The 24469-nt window shown below is 41.2% G+C and overlaps 1 protein-coding gene across 11 annotated transcripts in view; it reads right to left on the reverse strand.

Moving 5' to 3' along the window:
* The window catches only part of SGIP1 (SH3GL interacting endocytic adaptor 1), a 246346-nt gene that overhangs the window by 63181 nt on the left and 158696 nt on the right, over positions 1-24469 (reverse strand). For 6 of the 11 annotated variants that reach the window (XM_051857652.2, XM_051857650.2, XM_051857649.2 and 3 more), the window contains 7 exons: positions 21655-21679; positions 20677-20728; positions 18924-19009; positions 15845-15937; positions 12144-12218; positions 1925-2052; positions 837-963 (listed from right to left, as the gene is read on the reverse strand). In XM_051857652.2, coding sequence (XP_051713612.1) covers positions 837-963; positions 1925-2052; positions 12144-12218; positions 15845-15937; positions 18924-19009; positions 20677-20728; positions 21655-21679 — 586 coding nt within the window. Of the gene's footprint in view, positions 1-836; positions 964-1924; positions 2053-9484; positions 9986-12143; positions 12219-15844; positions 15938-18923; positions 19010-20676; positions 20729-21654; positions 21680-24469 lie in introns of all 11 variants that reach the window. The other 5 variants (XM_051857653.2, XM_051857644.2, XM_051857645.2 and 2 more) reach the window with 1 other exon arrangement.

A 24469-nucleotide genomic window follows, 5' to 3' on the forward strand; every position in this document is an offset into this window, starting at 1 on the left:
GAAGACAATGGGCAACGGGGGTTCTCATGGGAAAAGTGGAATGGGAAAGCCCCTGGTCAGAGACACCATGCAAAAATGGAAGAGGCAGCAGGAACTGATGCGGGGTGGGAAAACAGAAAGCCCAGCCTTGGGAAGAGAGAAGCTGCTCCCGGTAAAATGAGGCATTTAAACCTGGGAAAACCACCCAGCTGAGCAGCCCTTCTCAATTCTTCCCTTTCATCACAGCACAAGGGAAGAGGCACAAAGACATTCACTATAAATGCCAGCAATGGCTCATTTCTCCAGGAAAATTGACCACACATCACTGAAAAACACTAGAAAAAGTCAGAAAGTTCACTCAGGTCTCTGCCATGCCAATGCGTGTATCATTTGTCAATCTAAGGACTATCAACAACGATAAAGGAATGAGAGCTTCCAGGAAATAAAAGTCCTAAATGTTGTAATTTCTATTGTGGAACATGGTCTTGATTTTAAACCAACATTCTCCATCAAAGGAGATGATTTGCATTTTAAGAAGTAATATCTAAGTCACAGGATCTTCCCTGGCCATTTCTTCTTTATCTTTTTATTTTTTTAAATAGCTCTGTATGGTGTAGCATAAGAAGATTCCTGCAAAACACAGGTGTTCAGGCCCTTTTCTTAGGTTATGTGCTTAGGGAAGGCTCTTTGCTTCCATTCTCTGAGAAGGTGCTTTTAAGAAAAGAGTCAGGTGATAGTAAGCAAAACACACAGCAACACAATTTCGCCCAGAAACATAGGGCTTTGCGGGTCTTCAGATCATAAAAAATAGCCAGTCAAAATCACAAACGGATTAAAAGAGAGGAGATAATTTTTACCAACTGTGGGAGTGGTGGCTGCACTCAAAGAATTGGTTGACGATATTGAAGAAGTGCTTTCAGCCCGGGCTAGGGGTGCTATCGGAGGAGGGCTGGAAGAATGTATGGGAGGGCTAAAAGGTCTGGACTGTAGGGAGAAGAAAAGAGATGAAAAGTTAGAGACACAGGTAGTAGTACTTTTGTCCCATATTTGTAATGTCGCCCAGCCCAGGATATGACAACTCATGTTCTTAAAGGAGTATAGATGACGTAATTATTACATGGAAAATGATGCTGTCCCAACAGGAGCTTGTAGAGTACAGCCCACGGTACCAGAAACCATGACACACTCAACTCAGTAGGTACATCAGGCGTAGAGATGCTGGGCTCTGTGGCTGGTCAGCAGGGCCATGCCCTCAGAGAAGTAAGCAGGTGACCCTGAGAGTGCTCACACCTGCTACAGGTGTTGAAACCCAAGCTCCTGTGTTGTGCCAGCTAAGCCCAGTTTTATGGGTATCACTGCTTTGTGACTCCTGTGTCCAGACACTAAAGAAATTTACCTCTGCCACAAATTTCTTACTGGTTCACAAGGAACATTTTCCACCCTGAGCTTTAAGACACAGTGCAAGAAATGGCAACAAACTCATCCTGGCCACCACTCTCTCCTTACGCTCAACGTAGTGTGTCTACCACAAGTAATTGATCTGTATTTTGGAATCAGAAACCAATACTTGCCCTCTTTTGGAGTTTTCCAAAAATCAGACAAATATTGTGAAAGGCAACACCTCTATTTCCAAAGGATTTCGCACAACTGAACATTTTACCCCCATGTGTATCCAACCCCTGTAGCAGAGCTGAGCCAAGCATCAGCCAGGCATCCTACGGCTAAGATTGTGCGCCTTGGCTTAAAAGATGGTACAGATCTGGGGAGGACTGAAACATCCTCCCGTACCGCAGTGACCGCCATTAAAATGCCACCGCAAGGGTCACTGTCTAAGTACTCTGAGGCTTGCACCCAAAGTCGAGATGGCCCGTGGAAGGCAGTTTGAGCTTCTGTTTGGTCCTCCCATCATTTGTCTCTGAGCAAGGAAGGGCAGAGGGGAACATACCACATCTCCGACTCCAGGCTTTCCTGGAGGCAGCTTTGGCCGAGACGGAGGTCGGGGAGGAGGTGGAGGAGGAGTGGTACTGCTGCAGGGCACCAGAGGGGTGGCTGGCCGAGCGGGGGATGATGCACCTGAAACACAAGCTGGTGTTAGATGTGACCAGAACACAGGTGGTCCCAAGCGCTAGCATCGCAGCACAGTGGCAGGCCCACACACTGGTTTTTGCCCCAGCAATTACCATACTAAACACTGCAGCACACTTTTCTTTTCTTTTCTTTTTTTTTAATAAAGAAAAAAAAATAGTGGAACTATGGTTGTTGGGAGAAGCTGAAGCTCATTGCTTTTCGTTGTCATGTGACACTCAGTGAAAAGTAAATCCTTTCATTACTCTATTGTGGCCAAAGGTAACTTCTTCAGACTTTTTGCTGGGTGGTGGTTTCCTTTCATTTTGGTCATGTACACATTAAACTTATAAACTCATTTTCATCATGTACACATGTAACAAACTTATAAACTTTTGATTGTGTACACACTAAACCATAAACTTCATTTCACACGTCCAAAATGAAAAGGAGGAAGTGGAATGACTTTCTTTTTTAAAACATGGATAAGAGAATTATCCTTTTTACTGTGTTTCATAAGGCGTGCTAACTTTATCAATGCACTCAAACACTTGGTGGTGAGCAATTGGATGAAATCTAAGGGAGCAAATGAGAGATTGCCTTAAGTATTTTGTGTGTTGAATCTTAATGGCAGAAACACACTGAATTTCAAGCATTGTTTCTTGTGGAGGCTGCTTAGGAATCTATCAGTTAGAGTTTACCCATGATGATTTCCGGGACGATTTTTGAAAGAGCCTCTTGGATTTACTTTTCCGGCTGTCAATGACAAGCATATGGAACACAGATGACACACAGGGGCTGGCATGCACACTAATCAGCACACCAGTGGGGTCTCTGCACCCTGGGCTCTGCCTATCCTCGGTCATGTTTCTGGGATGTATGAGAAAATAACTTGGTGAAAAACCTTAGGAATGCCAAATCAATACTCAAGCAGTTTTTACTCAGAAAAGTTCCAACTAGTCCTGAGGTTTCGTCACTTTCTTTAGAAACACAGGTATCAAACCATCCCAAGAAAATTCTAAGATCTTTCGCCCCAGCAAAATATCCATTCTGCATGCGCCCTATCCACCCTCTCCTGCAACCTCCCTCCAACCCATCAAAAATCTATGATCTCTGGAGACTCTTGGACCATCATCTCAGTCTCCAGGTTTTCATTTTCTCAAAGAGCTTGAAATGAGCAGCAATATATTGAATCTTCTCTCATCTTAGGAGTCTCAAGTTAAGTCTCGTTCATCTAGTTTAAGCAATCTGCAATCTTGAGAGTGTTTCTCTGTGCTGTTTATTCTAAATGTAATTGCACTAGTGTGAAACTCAATGATTATCACATCCACCTCCCTTCACCTTTACCATCTACATCTATGGTGTTCTTTCCATTGTTTTGGGTCAAGATCTATGCTAGGCACTTTATGTGTATTATCTAATCCCCACAATAAACTTCAGAGGTAGGGACTGTTAATATCTCAATGGAAACTGAAGCTCAGAGATACTCATTGACTTTTCCCAGGCCATACAACTCAAATGCAATCTCTTGTAGCTTAACATACTGCATGACCCACAATTTTCATAAAATTTAACCTTATTTTTGCATAGTCAGCTTGCACACATTTCTTCCAATATAAATGTTCTTAGTTTTAGGCTAATCTTCTCTTCAAAAGAAAAAAAAGCAACAGTATGATTTGACAGGGTCCACTTCAAATTGTTATGTTAGTAGATTGACAAGCATGATGTTTTTCAGAAGACAGAAGCAGCAGCATAGACATGGAAAATAAGCCTTTAAACAGCAAAGTCTTTATCAGGAAGTTCCAGAAGGCTTTGGGATGGGGACAAGGATGTTTCTATTTAGCTTAGAGTCAAGCATGTGATAGGAATGGTCCAAAAGTATCTATCTACTAGCACTGTGTGGCTTTATGTTAAGTGAAGGACAGATACAGAAAGACAAGTACAGGGGTCTGCGTGTGGCACAGCAAGTTAAGTCACTGCTTGCAATGCTGGCATCCCCTATTGAAGCTCCTGTTCCAGTCCCAGTTGCTCTGCTTCCAATCCAGCTGCCTGCTAAAGCACATGGGACGGCAGCAGAAGATGACCCATGTTCTTTGGTCCCTGCATCCACATGGAGACCAGCATGGAGTTCTGGGCTTCTGGCTTCAGCCTGGCCCAGCCCTGGTGGTTGTGGCTATTTGGGGGAATGAACCAGCAGGTGGAAGATCTCTCTCCCCTCGCCCGCCCCCTGTCACTCTGCCTTTCAAATACATGAACTTTTTTTTAAAGAAAGACAAATAAGTTCCTCTTGTTATTACTCATATGTGCAAGCTAAAAAAAGCTGAACTCATTGAAGCAGGGAGTATATAGTGATTACCAGAACCTGAGAAGGGCATGGAGGAAGGAGAGATGAACAGAAGATGGTTAAGGTGTACAGTGGAAGAGTTGAATAGGACTAACTCCTGCTATTGTACAGTGCAGTAGATTGACAATGTTAATTGTATGAAGCTACTTCAAAAATGCATGGAAAATGGAATTATGCTTATTTTGGTGCAAAAATTTTTAAATCCCCACAGTTTTTTTCATAATACTATTTTCTATGAATTTTATGATGATCCCTCTATGCATTGATTTCAATTTTGTTTTAAAGAATTATTTATTTTTTGAAAGGCAGTGTTGCAGAAAGAGAGAGGAGAGAGAGAGAGAGGAGTAAATCTTGCTGATCAGCTCCCAAATGGCCTCAATGGTTAGGGCTGAGCCATGCCAACGGCAGGAGTTGGGAAGTCCATCCAGATCTCCCACATGTGTGGCAGGGGCCCAAGTACTTGGGCCATCTTCCACTGCGTTCCCAGGCACATTAGCAGCGAGCTGGAACAGAAGTGGAGCAGCCAGGACTCAAACATATGGGATACTGGTGTTGCAGGCAACAGCTTAACTTGCTGTGTCACAATGCTGGTCCCAGATTCCAAAATTTTTGTAACAATTGATACAGATTGATATATCAATTGACATAGTTGATTGTGCAGTTAGAAAGCCTGGACTTAAATGGTGACTGCAGAGGCCTAAATCAGCTGAGCTCCTTGCTTCGAAGAGGGCCTGCTGCTGGTTCCCAAGGAACAGGACCTCTCAGGGAACCTCAGCACTGGGCAAGGCAAAGTCTACTGTGCCTCATCAAGGAGTGAGCTTTCCTCCTAAAGCCACTGTAAGAAGAGTGATTCATGACCCAAGTGTTTGCCTCTCCTCGCATGTAGACGACATCCTGTGTGGGAATGAGTGTGGGAATGTAATGTATCTCCTTCATAATCAAGTCTGTTAGCTACTGCCAGGAGTATTTGATTTTTTTCCAGCGCATTATTCTTTGATTTTCAGTGGGGTACTAAGTCATTCTCACTGAAATTGATAACTACACGTAAATCTGTATTGTTGAAATCTTACCCAATGCATGCATCTCCCCTACAAGAATAGCATAAAATGTGTAACCAAACTCAGGCTTGAGAACAGCCAATTCAGGCAACTGACAGGTCATTTCCAGGTTTTAGTCTTTAGTTTGACTACCTGGATAAACTTCAACTTTGATTTTCCAACCGCACTCTAATCATTTCCATTAACAGACACTAAGAGAGTACGTAAGAAGCAAGAGGACGTTTGTATTAAAACCCTGTATTGGGGGCCAGGCTTTTGTCACAGAAGGTTAAGCCACAGCTTGTGACTGTAGAATCCCATACCCAATTACTAGGTCAAGTCTCAGCTGCTCTGCTTCTGATTTAGCTTCCTGCTAATGTGCCTGGGAAGGCAGAGGATGATGGTCCAAGTGCAGGGATCCCTGCCACTCAGGGAGACCAGAATAGAGTTCCAGGCCTCTGATTTCTGCTGCCTTCATAGGCACATTAGCAAGGAGATGCATCAGCAGCGAAGCAGCTGGAAATCAAACTGGCACTCTGACAGGTGATACCTACATCACAAGGCCGCTTAAACCACTGCATTACAACAGTGGCCCTTTGTTTTTATTTTATGTGTGTGTGTTGGACAGACAGTAGAGCTGGGAGAAGTTACAGAGGTGTACCTTTACAGGTAAAGGCCATGGACTCCAACAGATCTGGGGCCAGATCTTAATTCTGCTACTTATTAGCTTTATGACCTTGGACAGGTTACCTCCAAGCTTCTTGTTCTGCAAAACAGGGCTAATTCACTATGCTGTTGAGAGAGTCAAGTCAAATATATGTCCTTTGAGATATGTGAAGAATTAAACCACCTTTTCCAAATTGTGTTTTTTATTCCATACTTTTAAAAAAGGCATTCAATATGTATGGGAATGGTTATATACTATGTTTCTTCTTTTGGTGACTAGCACATTAAAAGTCTTAAAACAGTACAGTAGCTTCCTTTTATTTAATATATTAAATTTAAAAAAGCCACATGTAGCCAGTGCTTCCTGCATTGGACATCACTGCTCTAAAAGACTTGTAATTAGGAAATATATTTGACTAGTTCCATCCCAGGTAGCTTAAGCTCGTGTGTGTGTGTGTGTGTGTGTGTGCATGTGTGCACACATGCATGTGTGGAAAATATCTTTTAATACAGCTTTAGTTTCCTATGTTGGAAAATGTTGCACTGAGCATTCTGTCTTACTAACTCCTCTCTTTCTCTGGTCTCCAAACTTGCTTAAGGCTGATAAAGCTTGTTTTCCCTCCTATCCCCTGGCAAACAGCCCACATGGGAGAAGATTTAACTTTTGCCATGAATTAGCATCTCCAGTCCAATAAAGCAATGTTCTGGGAAAACTAGGCAATTGTAACTTTTTGCCATTAGGAAATTCAACTTCTTGGAGCACATTCTTAACTTACAGCTTCTTCAAGTGACTCTTTTAGTTCACAGGCTGTTCCAACTGTCTATATTTGGTCAGTGACAGTCACCTCATTGTGGGTGAAATTTAAAAAGTGAGCATAATAGTAAGTATAGTTTAAGGAGTATAGGGTACAGTATTCCGTTCCCACTTAAATGTATTTTGAGCTGTTCAGGAGAAGTTGACCCCATCAGGGTACGTGTTACAAAAATCAGATAGTAAGAAGCATTGCTAATCTTTAAAACATGAGGTCATGTTCCATTGTTGCCATTCTAAATTTACAGTTCTGACAGGTTGTATGCATTCCATCAATAAAAGATTAAGCAGCAAATAAACTGGGACTTAATTAAGGAGATAAGGGTGCAGTTTTATTTATTCATGGGCTTCACCAGACCGATTCAATCTTCCACTGAGAAATCCAATCTGCTAAAACCAAAAAGAACAGCTTTTTCCAGCTTGATTATTAAGGATCAATAGCCTTTACTGGTAACATTTTAAAATAATTTCAAGTAAGGGTATGGAAGCTAAACATTAAGATAACAACAAAACTCTCAAAGATTCAAGAGAGAAAACCAAAGATCTTCACCTTCTCGTCAGAAAAGTAATCCATTCAGTTAGAGAAATATTCCTCAGCTCTTACAAAGGGTGGTAAAAGAAACACAAATCAGCAAAGCTGCCCGGTCTTCCCACCCCAGTCTAAAAGTGTTGACTTTCAGGGCAGCATCCTGGCCCACCACTGAAGCAACATCAGTATTGCTTGAAACAATATTTGAGAAGACTGACAGCCTGACCCAGGGAAGAGAGCTCCAGAGGAAACAACAGATGCACCCTCTTCTACAAAAGACCCCCAACCCTTTCCAAGAGACCCCACCCCAGCCCTTCTAAACAGACAGCTGGCTTCTTTGGGTTCATGATCTGAGTGCTTCACAGAGGAGCACCCTACATCTTTACAGATGATGGAGGAGACTTGTACCCCCACCCAAGACCTTGAAAACCAGTAAAGGGTTGGGGGTCTGTGCTCCAACCCTCTAGTCTTAGAGATAGAGCTCAGAAAAGAGCTCAGAGAGAGAACAGATGTTTCATGATCATATGGATGACTGTGCAGTACAAGTGGGTGTCAATAACCAACTAAGTTTGGAATAATTTGTCACCAACCCTTATAGAAGTGCCTGGAGAGCCTAGGAGTTAAGAATATATGTTGAAGATCAAGCAGATCTGAGTAGAAATCCCAAGTCTGTCACCCTCTGTGCATAAAATTGGGAAAATTCCTTGATATTTCTGAGTCTCAGTTTTCCTATTTGTAAAACAGGGAAAACAACAGAATCTACAACATGGAGTTGCTGTGGAGATGAAATAATATGCAGAAAGCACTTAGCACAGTGGCCAGGACAAGAGACTATAGTTGTTGCTTTTATTGGCAAAATAAAGGCTCCCAAGGGCTTCATGGCAAAGAACTTGCTTTGTCTAATGTGGTTTCCCAAAGTTATTTGAGTATTGAGCAGTTTTCCTTTTTGGGGGGTGGGAAGGCTAGGGAGACACACCTACTGAGATAGCACATAGCAGAGGAGGCTCCCTGGCTTCTCCTGAAATCCCCTGCTGCTCTCACTTGGAAGCACAGAGACACACAAGGCAAGCACTGAAAGACACTCCATTGAAAGAGGCAGCAATGATGACTGAATATTAGAATAAAGACAAATGCCTTTCCTTTCTGTCTCTTACTAGATCTAAATATCTTCCATTTAGCTGCCTCTTTCAATGCAAATGAAAAACAAACAGCACATGGAATGCCCTGAAAAGGTGCCTGAACTGAACCCACATGCCCACAAGGGAAGGCACTGGAGGATCTTGCCAGACAAATTTGAGCAACAGTGAAATTCATGATATAAGAGGGGATGCACTAGAAAAAACTCAGTATTTCTTTGGTACACATGGCAAGTGTTCCCATTTTTCATAATTAGAAAACACAAAATGAAGCTTCAAATAGGAAAACAAACAAACAAACAAACAAAAAAACCAAATTAAATGTCACAATTTGCACAGAGTCCCCAAAAGTATATTTTTGGTAGCCTTTTCCATTCACCCGTCAGTGTACTCAGAGTTGACCTTACGATGATGAACATGGCAAATGGTGAGATCAGAGAGTGAGTTTTGTCTTCAGTGGTGGCTTCATTAGGTTGAGGATGTAATAACTCATCCTTTGCCTTGCTATTCCCTAGAAAACCCATAGGAACAACTCCCTACTTCTATTGATCTTCAAAATCTAGGACACTTCTGGAGGTATCTAACAAGGAAATTAGCCATTCAGCATAGAATTCATTTGCTATTTGAAATTGCTATTTGAAATCTGTCTTTCTCTAACTTTCCTTCCTAACTGCAGTGTGGGAAGCAGGACATTCCCAAGGACTGGGAGTGCAAGGCAGAACACATCCACAGACTTGGACCAGGACTGCGAGCACCAATGGACTAGGACATGCTACGGGGCCACAGGACACCCAGACCAAAGGAGGAATGGCTGAAGCGCTCAAGCCAGTTGCCAGGCAGCAGGAGGGTGTCGCTCACAAGGCAGCAGCCACAGCCATTCCCCTGCACACGAAGCACACTCAAACAATTAAGACGTACCACTGGTGGTCCCTGTACCACTGCCCGAGCCAGGTCCAGGGGACGAAACCACAGTTCTGTAGGTGGGTGGCGGTGGGGGAGGTGGAGTTGCTCTCTGTCCCAACCCAAAATCTTTAGGAGATGAGATTGTTTCTAAGTAATCGTCTTTAATGAAGGTCTGCTCAGCCACTTTCTTCTGGACTTCTTCTAAATTGAGCGGCGATGGTACATTGCGAGGAGGACCAGGTGGCCCTGGGGGGCCTGGGGGTCCCGGGGGGCCAGGAGGGCCTGGAGTTGGGGAGTCAGCTGGGTTGTCTGATGCAGCTGGTGGGGACACCACCTTTTCCCTTGGAGTCAAGTCTGGAGTGACATGTTCCGGGGACGTGTCGGAAAAATGGACCCACTTTTCTTCAGCATTGATAGCAACGGACTTGGGGGACAAAACTGGGCCAAAAATGCTGTCCAAATCATTGATGGATGGTAGTTTTTCAAGTTTGACCTCTGTGGCTGATTGCTCATTTCCTGTGGTTAAAGTAGTTGATTTTAAACTTTAATTGACCTTGTTACTATTATTTGAGGTGGGGGGAGGTGGGGAAGGAGGATGCAAAGCCAGATGAGGTGCCTCAGGGGGGCTTATCTGAGGACAGAAACTGTTTTTATTGGATTAGGGTTGAAGGTGAAGGGAGAGTTTGCCACCTTCACAATGTGAATGTTAGCTTTTTTTTTTTTTAATGGCCGTGAGTCACTGTTTTGCAAAGTGATCACACCTGAGCTACTTTGACCACCATTTAAAGTGCTGAGTGTGGTACTGCTCGCAAAGGCTGCTCACAAATGCACAAAGTGTGGTCATTTTGAGAAGGCAGCGTTAGGTTCCCAGAGAAAAACAAGGCTCTGGAAATGTAAAGTCCAAAGGGCAGGGCGCTTCTGAGAATCTGACCTACTGAATACACAGCATCATATAAAAAGAGTGGATCACAGCGATCACCCTCATATTTCATAAACATCGTCTTCTCCAGTATATCAAATGAGCATAATTGTCAAAGCTAGTATCTGTTACTTTAACAAAAGAGCACACCATATTTAGCTGAACACCATGTATCTTAAATACAGCAGAAACATGGTACAAAGATTATTTCAAGAGCTATCCCCATACAGATATTTACAAACACACACACACGCACACACACACACCCAACACAGAACACACACAAAGGATCTTGAGAAGGCTTTTGGTGCTTATTAGAACTGTTACCTATATATGTGTTTGCTAGAAGAGAAAATCATAAAAAACTCGACAATTCCTTTTCTCATCAAGTCTAACCTATTAATATCATAGGCATAACTGTGGCATGTATCTATCTGAAGTCATGAAGTCAGCATTGCTTAAGCATTAACAAGTTATTCTTTTTAAATTATAAAGACAATAAGAGAAACAAGTTAAAAAAAACTACCTTTTAGTGCTTGTGTCAAGCACTTGACAACAACTGCAATACAAGAAACTGTAATATTTTTTAAAGTGAGGTTATTCAAATTAGAAATTGTTACCTGGGAGACTGGATGGCACACCAGCAGCAACTTTTCCTTCAATAATTCTTAGAGTAAAAGAACTGGCTAACTATTTCCATATTTCCAGTTCTATGGGAATTAACTTTCAAGGTTTGAAGCCTATTGATAAATGGGGGAGCATTTCCCATTACAATAAATTGTAATAGGCCCACAATTCTTATAACGTTGTCACTGGAAGGCTTATTGATAGCTAACATAATTAAAAGGAACACAAGGGGTCAAAATGGCTTCCTCCAACTTGCAAACACCTTGACTTATGAGACTCTGGATGACTCGGTACTGGGTTACAGTCAATACAAATCTCATCAATGACTGTCTTGCTTTTGCTAGAGTTGATAAATACGCTTCTCTCTACCCATCAAACTCATCAGGCTGTATAAACAGCAAAGGAGGAAGCTGCAGTGGGACTCGGAGATGATAAAGTACCACATTCCGAGGTCCCAGACCCACAAAACAACCTTTCCCACTTTTGATTTGTTACTCTAGTAAGTCTTGGCAGATTATGCATTTCACAAATACATAGTATTGATTTTAACAGAAGGTAAAGATGTGCAAAGAAGTGAACTATGAGCAATTCTTTGCCATGTTTCACAATTTTTACATGTCTTTGTTGAATAACTACTGGTAAAAAAAGTAAAAAAAAAATTCACCAGCAACATCCTTGAGACCATTTTATGTCTTTATAGACAGTTTTAGTTCTAGGAAAAATTTTATTAGTGATTGGAAAAATAAAAATACAAATTACACCTTCAGACTATTAATTTGTGAGTCATTGAAATGAGATCCAACAAAATGAGTGGTAAATTAAGTAAACAATGGTTGTTTTATTGTGAGATTTTTTTCTTTCACTTTTCCTGTGTGAATGGGCCCTCATTCAACAAAATTATACTGAGAAAAAGTTAATTGAGAAATTATGATTATGATTATTTTTTGTAAAACCTTGGTGTGGTGCTTTAAAATAAATCTGCACAATAAATTGTAATGGCCATAAAACTAAGTACCAATATCATAACATTTTAGTGTAGCCTCCAGCTTCCAACATATCGAGGGCACATTGAGTTTCGAGGTCATTGCTCTGCTTGTCACATGAACAGAAAAAAACACTCAGACTTACCTGGTCCAACTGTTAAGGGGGAGCCTGTTCGGGGTGGGGTGGCTGGTACATTTTTTGGAGGCAGAGGTGGAGGTGCTGCAGAGAGATGAGATACGCATTATGGAGCATTTCTTCCTAAGTTTACACAGTACACTGTAGAAAGGCGGGAGTAAGCTTAGCTCTCATTCGGGGTCCTGCTGTTGGCAGTGGAAGAACCATTGATTATCCAAACTTTTTCTCAATTCAAAGTCTAGGGACTAAAGCAGGATTTGTTCAGATTCTACTGTTTTATCAGAGTGAGAGTTTGGAGAATACTGGACAATAACAGTAGTATAACTATTTCATTCCTTAAGATATTACTTGACCAACTCTAAGTGACAACTAAATCCCACCTTTTATATCAGGAACTGGGGACACTGGGATGAGTAAAAATTAGAGATGGGCATCTGACTGAGTGGTTATGATGCTAGTTGGGACACTGGCATCTCATCTCAGAGAACCTGAGTTAGATTCCCTGTTTTAGTTCCTGAGTTTAGTTTCCTGCACACCCTAGGAGGCAGCAGGTGATGGCTCAAACACTTGGGTCCCTGTCTGGCCTGTGATACAGGAAACCTAAACTGAGTTCCAGCTTCTGGCTTCAGTCAAGTCCAGCCCTGCTGTTGTTGGTATCTGGGGAGTGAACCAACAAATGGGAACTTTCCTGCTATCTGTAGGTCTCCTTGCTTTTCAAATAAATAAATATATAAATAAATGTTTTATTTATTTAACCTGGTGTCAGCAAGGAGTTTATGAGTGACTGAATGAATATCATATTAACAGTTACAATTCCAGAGATGATACTGGAAATGATAAAAGGTCAATGGGGTTCACGTGAGGGTATTTTTTTAATGCACTCAAGGTATTATTGCCTTGAATAAGTCTGGAAAGATTTCTTCAAATTCATATCTAATATCTATCTATATATTTAAGTTTTTTATTCACTTGATAAGTGAGTTTTACAGAGACAGGGAGAGGCAGAGAGACATATTCCATCTGCTCGGTCACTCCTGAAATGGGTGCAATGACAAGAGCTGGACCAGGCCAAAGTCAGGAGCTGGGAACTCCATTCAGGTCTCCCAGGGTGGCAGGGGCCCATGAACTTGGGCCGTCATCTGCTGTTTTTCTTAGGCCATCAGCAGGGAGCTGGACCAGAAATGGAGCAGCCGGGACACAAACCAGTGCCTATAATGGATGCTAGCATCAAAGGTGGGCTCTTTACCTGCTATGCCACAACACCACAACGCCAGTCCCTAAAGTTACAATATTTTTTTAACTCAAGTGTATTTTTGAAAGTTGAAAGCAAGCGACTTGAGTCAAGGATGAATGAATGGATTCCTTTGGTAAAAATTACAGCCAAACAAAATCCTGAGACAGAAAAAGTGGAGTATTATGATCCTCTGAAGAGACTGACCATTCTCACTGGGCTTTTCACTTTGTGAGCAAGGTTAGGAATTACTGTTTCAATAAGTACTGATTTTTCTTCTTTCTTCTTCTTCTTCTTTTTTTTTTTTTTTTTTTTTTTTTTTACAGGCAGAGTGGATAGTGAGAGAGAGAGACAGAGAGAAAGGTCTTCCTTTGCCGTTGGTTCACCCTCCAATGGCCGCTGCAGCCGGCGCACTGCGCTGATCCGATGGCAGGAGCCAGGTACTTATCCTGGTCTCCCATGGGGTGCAGGGCCCAAGCACTTGGGCCATCCTCCACTGCAGTCCCTGGCCACAGCAGAGAGCTGGCCTGGAAGAGAGGCAACCGGGACAGAATCTGGCGCCCCGACCAGGACTAGAACCCGGGGTGCCGGCGCCGGCTTGGAATATGTGATTCTTAATCTTAGTTATCAACTTGTGAAAACTACACCTTAAGTGGATCTATTTTCCCACAGAGGTTAAGAATTAATCAGGGTCTTTGCCCAAAAACTAATCAAGATCATAAGAAAATATCATAATATACAAATAAAGTACCATAAAAGCCCAATAATATAAAACAGCAAATTTACACTGCAACTACCAAATGAACATATATATATATATATATATATATATATATATATATATATAAAACATGCAAGCCAATTCAACAATAGCCTCCGTTGGGTAACTACAGCTCATAAAACTCAAAATTCTGAAATGCCTACCAATAGTTGGATCTAAAAACAATAAATCATCTACATAAATGTGTCACTTGCTTACTTTCTTGGAATTTAAGATGGGTTTTCTAGGAATAATTTGGATAATTCTGATATGTCAGGAAAGCTTTTCAGGGATGTTAGAGTTGTTTGTTTCTTTTTTTTTTTTTTAACTGCATTTGCTTCCAGGAGCAAGAAGAAACCTTTATACTCCTCGCACTGTGATTCAAATCCTTTCAACATACACATCTTTCAAAGTTTCAAAGTTTAGAAAAAGTTGATGCCATTTTTCTTGTTACTGGGAGAAATAACCTTGGAAATGCTGGGTCACATGACTTACGACCATAATATCTGCAACAAATAACTTCTTGGCCTTTGATTATGAGTCCCTTTGAGTAATCCCTATGATTATTTTTAGGCACCAAACACAGAGTTCTGGGGGATGTTGAACTGGAAAAATATTAGTTGGTGTGTATGTGACCCTCAAAGTACCTTGCCTCTTCCCAAACATCTGTCTCTGAGATCCAATCCTCTCAGAAGTATTCTTTTTTTTTTTTTTTTTTTTTTTGACAGGTAGAGTTATAAACAGTGAGAGAGAGAGAGAGACAGAGAGAAAGGTCTTCCTTCCGTTGGTTCACCCCCCAAATGGCTGCTATGGCCAACACTGTGCCGATCCGAAGCCAGGATCCAGGTGCTTCCTCCTGGTTTCCCATGGGGGTGCAGGGGCCCAAGCACTTGGGCCACCCTCCACTGCACTCCTGGGCCACAGCAGAGAGCTGGACTAGAAGAGGAGCAACCAGGACTAGAACCAGCACCCATAAGGGATGCTGGTGCTGCAGGCGGAGGATTAGCCAAGTGAGCCAGCCCCTCAGAGGTGTTCTGAAGAGTATCTTCCATACGCCTGCTTGCCATGGGCAGCTACTGAAAGGAGAATTCATGGAATCCATCAAGCAGGTAGTCTGACCAAATAAGCATCCATTCAGTGCAAACCGTGCAACTCACCACAGGTCAGTGCTATGAAGACCATTGGGATTTTCTTTCCAGTCACCCGGAGATGGTAGTGTTGGTGGTGAAGGGGCATGCAGGACAATAAGGCCTGCTGATGGCTGCTTAGTCATAAATTCACCCAACTCAGTCTCTCTTTTTGCATAGTCTCATTTCTGTGGCTCTCCAGTTGTCAATCTTTTAATCTGTCCTTTCTGTCCTAGGCAGTCCTCGGTTGCTCTCTAAGACTAGCAGAGACCATATCTGACTTGTTCACCTATGTGCTGGGAGTTGGTAGTTTCTTTAGCTCACTTGCTTTTCCCACTGACATATATATTGAATGAATAAATGAGCATGTGGGATGTCAGAAGAGGTTATAATTCAAGGTTAATAACGTTACTTTATTTTTATTTTATTTTTTGCCTTGATAGCCTTGAACACATTAAAATAACAATATTGCTTCTTAATATTACATAGCCCAAATGTTGCTTACGTAGATTTTCTAGACTTGCCTAATTTCACTATACAGACAGCAAAATGAGTCACTTATTTTTCCAGACAGAGCAAATACATAACTTACTTCCAGTGGGAAAAGGCCTTGTTAACTTTGGCGACTCCAAGCTTGGATTAATTGGTTGGCCTGCACCCCATATCTCAGGCTGATCTAAAAGAACTGGAAACATAAAAAGAAAATATCCCAGCATGAGTTCAAAAGAGACTGAAAAAGTTAACAATCTGATTTTAAAGAGTTGAGCTTCACAAAATTATTTCCCCTTCGCCTCAGTCCTGGAGAATTATTTTGGGAATGAGCCGCTCCTCATTCTTTTCAAGTAGAGAATAGAAGCAGGGGTAGCTGTGTGGGGGGCGGAAGAGGTGTCTATGTGTGTACAAGTAGCTAAATAAAAGTTTTTCAAAATAGATTCTGTACTTTCTTCCCAGTTGGTCACTTAAGGACACTCTGAATTTCAGTACATGGACGGACTCCATTTCTGGCACCCATTTGAAAATTCAGGCATTAATCCCACAGACACTTGTTTTGTTGTAAGTTGGTTTATTTAAAGCCTACTAAGAATATGCTTCAAAACTGAAGATGCATGGGTTCCATGTAGTATTTTCTATCCTTCAAGGATTTTACAGGGACTTTACATAAACCCTTTATAGTATCATAAAGATAAATTATTTTAAAAAATGCTTGGTGACTATTCTAAGAGAACAAAAAAAAAAAAAAAAAGGAACAAGTGCTTAGACGTCTAAAATAGATCAGAGCAGTTAGGTATTGCGCCGAAGCACACCGCATTGAGCATTTCTTCTCTTGCTTTCTTTATTTTTGTCTTAAAAACTCCTGTGGTAGCACTGTCAACAGCTAGCTCTCCTCAGTACCTGTCACTTGCCAGGGACTAGGCAGGTACGGCTTAATTCCTCCTGTTGTGCTGCACAGGCTGGGAAGCCAGGTGGAAATGGCTCTGAATCTAGCCTCTACACTTGCTGAAGGGTCTTGGACAAGTCAGTGCATCTGAGCTTTCTTCCTTCAGTGTAACATGGAGATAAGAGCAACATCAGAGCGTTATTAAAGGATTAAAGGTAGTAATGTATATAAACATAGTGCATATAAAATGTATATAAATCGGCCGGCACCGCGGCTCAATAGGCTAATCCTCCACCTAGCGGCGCTGGCACACCGGGTTCTAGTCCCGGTCAGGGCGCCAGATTCTTTCCTGGTTGCCCCTCTTCCAGGCCAGCTCTCTGCTGTGGCCTTGGAGGGCAGTGGAGGATGGCCCAAGTGCTTGGGCCCTGCACCCCATGGGAGACCAGGAGAAGTACCTGGCTCCTGCCTTCAGATCAGCGCGGTGCGCCGGCTGCAGCACACCAGCCGTGGCGGCCATTGGAGGGTGAACCAACGGCAAAGGAAGACCTTTCTCTCTGTCTCTCTCTCTCTCACTGTCTACTCTGCCTGTCAAAAAAAAATGTATATAAATCACTTATCACATAGACAGTTGCTGTTATTATCTAATTCTCATACCACCATCCTGTGGTTGACGTCAGTATCACTTTTGGGAGAAGGACCAAGACTTGGAGTGGTTCAATTACTGGTTCAAGGTAAAAGTAGAGGAGCTAAGACCTGACCCAGACATTCCTGACTCAAAAATACATATTTTTTTTTCCTGTGAGACTTTTAAAGCAGTGATAAAAAAATCAGTCAAAAGAAGTAAGAGTGGGTAGATAAAAAGAGAAGTGTGGGTGTTGAAAAAGTTAGTATGATTGGTGCAAATGCTGGAACTTTGCAGAACTTCAGGGTTGAAATCAGTTAAAAAACCATCACACCATAGGGAGTCTAAGTTATAGACATCTAAGTCACCGCAGGAATATTTAAGGATTTTCTTTTTCATTTTCCTAACTAAATCCTTGAAAATATTGAGGCATTGTTGACTGTTAGATAACTCTCAGAATCTGTTTGTTTCTCTTATAGTAAGAGTTTTAGCTGGCTATATGGCACGAACTTCAGTCCAGTGGGCTTTGGCTGGAAGTGACGTGTGTCTCTTCCAGATTTTATTCTTAGAAGAAATGGCAATGCGCTCCACTGGCCTACTCCGCATCATCTTTCTTATGACCGGGAGATGATGACAGGAGCGGTCTCCTTGGACATACAGAAAAAGACAACATGCTGAGGATAAGCATATGAGCTATTCTACCAGTCCTACATTATTAACATGAAACAGTAACAAAATTCCATCTTGCTTAATTCACTATACTTTGAGGTCTCTTTGTCATTGTAACTTAGCCTGCTCATTATGCTTCCAAATCTTAATACTTCAGGATACTTCACAAATGGGCTCTTAAAAGATGGCATTTTATTACGGATATGCCATAGTTCTTTTAAGTCCAAGAATTTTCATAAAAATATTCTATATTACTGAACGCAGAACTGGAGATACAAGAATTGGACATAAACATGTTTTAGAGTGACTCTGATATCTTTTATAGAGAGTTTATTTTATATCAGCAAAGTATGCATGATTTAAATTCGCTCAAAACATGCTTAATTTTTTAAAAGTTAAAAATTTACTTCTAGGTATAAATATTTAATAGGTAAAGTTAACAACAATAGCAGAAAGGAAGGTATTTCTCCTGCAAAATTTTATTCTCAGTTGCTAAATGATTGAAGGTCATTCCTAGGTCTTGAGCTAGCAAGCAATGCCTGTTGGGAGCAATCCAATGGACACTTCCATTGATGAGGTGCAAATGACAGCAAATGCGGTCAGAGAGGCTAACTCACAATGACAGTGACTGTGATGGATGTAGGAAGGTCTGGCTCCATTTGTGCTCTTATTAACACCTCAAATGATGGGTGCTTGGCGCATGGAGAATTTAGTCACTGATGGGATGTATGCATATTTGCCATAATTCTTACTGACCTCTTTTAAGGAGTAAACTTTATAGCTCCTAGATATTTCTGGAAGTAAATTTCAAATCATAAAATCATAGAGGTTTGCAATCCAATCTCCTGTTGTTGACAGCACACTTAGATCAGAACTTTCCTTTCCCATGAGGATACGATGATAGATGACAAATAATCCCATAAGATATATACATTTGCTCTAGGAAAGTTATATTTCAACAAAAATCAAAACAAATCTGCAGTTACATAGGATTTTTCTTACCTTCTGTCTTCTGTTCATCAAAAGCTGATTCTAATGGTGGGCCAAAGAGGGGAGCAAGAGCTGTGGTGTCGTCTGGAGGCTTTTTGCTGTAGCACACATGATAGAGACAAATAGAGAGAAAGGGTTCACAGATGAATACTCAAGAAGATAAACGAGTTTTCAAGTATTTTTTTCTGTAAAGCAAGTGTGTGTGTGTGTGTGTGTGTATGTGTGCATGCACCCACTCGTGTATGTATCACGTATGTATGTGTGTACCCAGCCCATGTAGGCTTAGAAAGTATTATATAATGATGTCCAATATATCATGGGACAAGACAATTGGTAGGAGATAAGATCCCTTGTTCTCAAAGGATTACTGACTCCTGTCCAACAGGAATAAATTGAAAGAGAAAAACTCTTTCAAAGCATCACCGTTCTCCATACCTAGAAGAGAGAACACTAGAGATAAAAGCTTATTGTAAGGCATCTTTGTTCCCTAAGATCTCTAAGATCTCAAAAACATTTAATTTGTCGTTACCACATCTATTTGATCATTAATGCAATTTATGATTAGTGGAAGTCCAGCACAGGCACATTAAGTGATAAAACATACAGGAAGTTTGTATTTGAAAGAAAACAGAGTCTCCCAGCTGCATATTCCATCCATTTCCCTTCTACCCAATAAACCAGATACGACCTCCTCATATTCCCACACAGTACATCTGAGAGAGAGAAGAATATTGAGAAATCAGGGTAACAGGAGAATAATCAATTTAACTCTCATGCTTTGTCTTAATCATAATGACTCTAGACCAATTAAGAGAAGACTGTATAATCATATCCACTTCTGATTTCCTGATTTATCCTAATGAGTTCTGTGTATGTGATCAGGAGTGTGAGGGTGGAAGATTTAAATCCAACTTTTAAGTGGAAATAATCAATCTTTTTGAAAGAGAATGCCCATTTGAAAACACATAACCATAAAAATACATTGCAAAATACAATGCTTTGCCAAAAACAAACAAGCAAACAAACAAAAAAATAGAAGTGTCTTTTGTTGTGTGGTAAGTGGAATGAATCATAAAATTGTACTGAATGAAGGCTTCCCTTCATAGGGCTTTCTAACTGTAGTTCAGGTCAGCTTTCCAGACACTGAAAGATCTCGCTACAGACCTTTTGCCTTCTTGTTAGTAAGGTGACCACGTTTTCTGATGGACAGTTACTTCAGGTAAGTGCAGAGAACTTTCCTCAGGGTCTCCCTTGGGCTGCATTTATGATAACTGATACCCTTTGGACCACACTATGGATATATGGACTTATATGTGTAGGTAGCCCCTTTTTAGACAGAAGCCTAGAGATTCTGACATTGTGGTGTGCAGTGGATTAAACAACCACTTGCAGTGCCAGCATCTCTTATCAGAACACCTGTTCAAGACCCAGCTGCTCGGCTTCAGATCTCTGCTAATGCTCCTGGGAAAGCAAGAAAAGATGTCTCAAGGGCCCTTGCCACCCACATGGGAGATCCAGATGGAATTTTTGGCTCCTGGTTTTGACTTGGCCCAGACCTGCTATTGTGGCTATTTAGGGAATGAACCAGAGGATGGAAGAATCCACCCCCAACCCATCACTGTGCCTTTCAATAAATAAATTAGTATATACATAAAAATCTTTTTAAAAAGTGGAAGCCTAGAGTTTAGCCCAAAAGAGATTTGCTTAATTATTAAAAGTTCACCACGCTTTGCCTTTAAACACAATTAGTGGCTTTCATTCTCACCTTACAAGTTCTGGAGTTGGTGTGGAACGCCTAGGCCTTGCCACTTCTTCACCTGATGCACAAGACAAAAAGATTTTTAGGCCATATTTTTACCATTCCTTTCTGATATGTCTTATGAACTATGTTTGAAAACATTTAGAAGTTTAAGTCTCATCAATAAGCAAATCAAAAAGAAAACTTGGTAAAACACATCATTTCTTTTGGCAATGCAACAGCCATATTTCAGGCATATGTAAAGGCGTTTTCTCTGGTGTTTGTAGAGCCTCATTAACCAAGGAACTTCCATGATAAGCCATCAAGTAGCTTTGCGTACTGTGGAGCTTAGTGAAATAGCACACCCTTCTTCCAGTGTCTGCTGCCTTGATCAGTTCTGCTTCTCAATTACCATAAGAGAATACTAAGCCAGGCCATATGTACATAGTACATGAATCCAGCATTCTCTGCCTGCTCTTTTCTTGAAATGCCAAGAAAATGTTACATCTTCAACTATGAACCATGAATTTATAATTCCTAGAATGTGTTGTACGCGGTAAAGGAAAAATCATGTTTTATGTATATTATAACCTATATCATATCATTTTGGCTGGCTAAAATTTTAATGTCAAATAATATAAGAATACATGAATTGTGTCTACTTTCAGTTCCTCCTGCCTTCTTCCTCTCCTTTCCCCCTTCAACAAATGCACACTTGATTAAATCCATTTCTTAAGTGAAATGATACAGCATGATTGGACAAATATAGAAAAAACCCAATGTTTTCCCAAAACCACGTTCATTTTCAAAATTTAAATATTAAGCATTCAGAACCCACATAGACTATTGTTACAATAATTTGTTGCTATAAAAATTAAAAAAGAGAGTAAACCTTAAAAATAAATTCCAAGAGTGTATAATTCAGATGTATGTAAGTTTCAAGATCCAAGGAACCATTCCTTCTTTTAAATTGCACTCTATTTCTGGTAGCTAAGATATACTTACTGGATAAGTTCCTTTTAATTGCACCCTAGAATTAGAAATAGACACTATAAGGCTTAAGACCACATATACGTTATGTACAATATGTATTATTTCTGTTATTGTAATAAACTGAAAAAAATGCAGATGCGAAAATGCATTTTTTTTCTGAGAACCACATTTATGTTGGAAATTACAGACATACACACACACACACAAATCAGTTTTTCATTTTACTCAAAGACTATAGAGGGCAAAGGAGGGTAAATCATGTCTCTTGAAGAGAAAAACTCCTTACCTGGGGAGATTTGGTAAATTAAAAGCCGATATTAAGTAGCTCATTAAAAAGAAAACTTTCTAGAACTCTGGCAGATAAGAAAGTGAATCCAAGTTGAACATACACTTGCTGTCTGACAATCATAGATCATTTCCAGGTGTACTGTATGTCCCTAGTCAAGTGGGGTCCCCACAGCGGCAGTAGAGCTGTCAGTTTACTCATGTGAATTTAAAGGACATTGAGTGACAGGTATTCGAGGAAAGGGAAACTTGAAGCATCTGCCATTGACTGGACTGCTGTATTCAGGAAGCCATTCTACCCATGAAGCCTCCTCTCTGGTTTCTTCTACTTGCCTGCCACCAGGCCACCAGTCACCAATGGGGAGTCATTTCTTTAGCTCAAGGCAGTGTGATACTATGGGAATTCAAACAGCTCTGGCAGGAACAATCTGGGCAAGTCACATCTAGGTATTTATCTTGTCTGATCATTAATTTGTACTGATTAGATAAAAACTTTTAATTCAAAGCCAAAAGTAGTGAAAAGTTCTTAGCATGAAACAAGTAGAGCAGTAGATGGGTTGTATCTAGGGTGGGGCAGTTCAGGGCACTGCCTGCGCACAGTAACTGCAGAGGCAGACTTGAGGTAGGGAAAGTGAAGTATAAGCAAATATCTCCCAAAAGGTAAGAGCATGAATGAATTTGGTGGGTGGCCACCAAACTCACATTTCCTCCTGCTTTGTAACTTTGGCATTCATCCATATGTTTTCTTTTCTCAGAGGGCAACACTAACAATTAGGACAAAGTCTATCATCCCAGTAAGACTTGTAAGAAGTTTCATTTCCTCTTTCCTAAGAATATATCAGAATTTTCTGTTGCATTTTGAACCCATTTACCATGGGCAAGTAATTTCAATTTGAACTACGATCCTTTAGAGGTTTGCAGGTGGATGGCTCAATCTCTCAAGCTATATTGCCTGGTTTCTTTTGCCTAATAATGCAATCTGTTTCTCCCTACCCCGTCTGCCACATAGAGGACCATTACAGTACTAGTAAGTACTCTAACAAATGGGGAATTTAAATCTACCATGGCCATAATGGGAGTTTGGATCCAGGTTCTTTTTGGGAAAACAAGGCCCCTTAGTCAGAAATAATTCAAGAAGAAATTGTTTAAATGAAGTTAAATTTTCTTTGGGATATGGACTTCCAGACAGAATTTTATGAATGAAGTCTAAAGGAGGAGATACGGGGACTTTAGTCAATCATAAGTTGGCATTGAGGGGACAAGGCCCACTCGATATTGTGAGACCTGCAGTCTAGCTGTTGGGAGATCCCACAGGCTGTATTGAAGACCACTGGCCTCTCTGCTCTATTGTTTCATTTAAAAGTGTAATTTCTATGAAACCAGAAAGGTACAAAGCTTATTTGTGGTTATCAATTCCCAAGTTGTGTCAGTTGTACTTAACACATGTTTATTTTTGAAAGGCACTAAGGAAGTCCTGTTACATTTTTATTAAATACTCCTTCCTCTTCAATGAATGATCACAAGCTAAGTGCAAGCAAGAAATGGAAAAAATATGCAAGAAAAGTCTGCTGCTTAATTAGGAGGAATAAAACTAACACCATTTTTAGAAAGGAACAGATATTTGAATGATTGGTAACAGAAAAAAAAAAAACTCTGGCTGCAAGCTGGCTCCAGTCCATGGTTTGTGATGGCCTTAATAATGTAGCATGACAAATCTAGAACAAGGTTAAGGCGCTATCAGCCACACAGACCACATGCAGGAAAAAAACCCCCACTAAATTAAAAGATTTCTTTCCAGCCGGCGCCGCAGCTCACTAGGCTAATCCTCCGCCTAGCGGTGCCGGCACACCGGGTTCTAGTCCAGGTCGGGGTGCCGGATTCTGTCCCGGTTGCCCCTCTTCCAGGCCAGCCCTCTGCTGTGGCCAGGGAGTGCAGTGGAGGATGGCCCAGGTGCTTGGGCCCTGCACCCCATGGGAGACCAGGAAAAGCACCTGGCTCCTGGCTCCTGCCATCGGATCAGCACGCTGCGCCGGCCGCAGCGCGCCAGCCGCGGCGGCCATTGGAGGGTGAACCAACGGCAAAGGAAGACCTTTCTCTCTGTCTCTCTCTCTCACTGTCCACTCTGCCTGTCAAAATAAAAAAAAAAAAAAAAAAAGATTTCTTCCCTTCACTGAGTGAACTTATTTTCCTCCTTTCAATGATTGTATGCTGTTCTATATACATTATGAGTAAATTTTATATTATGAGTGATATTTATTCTTTTGAATGAATAGGTCCACTTCACGCCACGTTTTACTTTGGAGTAACTTGTCGGAAGTTGAGTTGCCACCTAAGAGCTGAGTTGGAATCCTCACACCTGAATAGGAGCCCCTGCAGACACCATCTCAAAACCTCAGCCAAGCAGTTTATCTGAGCTACCAACTCATCACCTGGTGCAGGGTATTTCCCTCAAACAGTAACTGATGAATCAGATTGGCCCAGGCCTGTTTGCAGCCCATTTCCTTTCGAAAGGATCTGAGCCATGAAGATGGTACTCATCTTC

The sequence above is a fragment of the Oryctolagus cuniculus genome, chromosome 7 (assembly GCF_964237555.1).
Source record: "Oryctolagus cuniculus chromosome 7, mOryCun1.1, whole genome shotgun sequence".
Taxonomy (NCBI): domain Eukaryota; kingdom Metazoa; phylum Chordata; class Mammalia; order Lagomorpha; family Leporidae; genus Oryctolagus; species Oryctolagus cuniculus.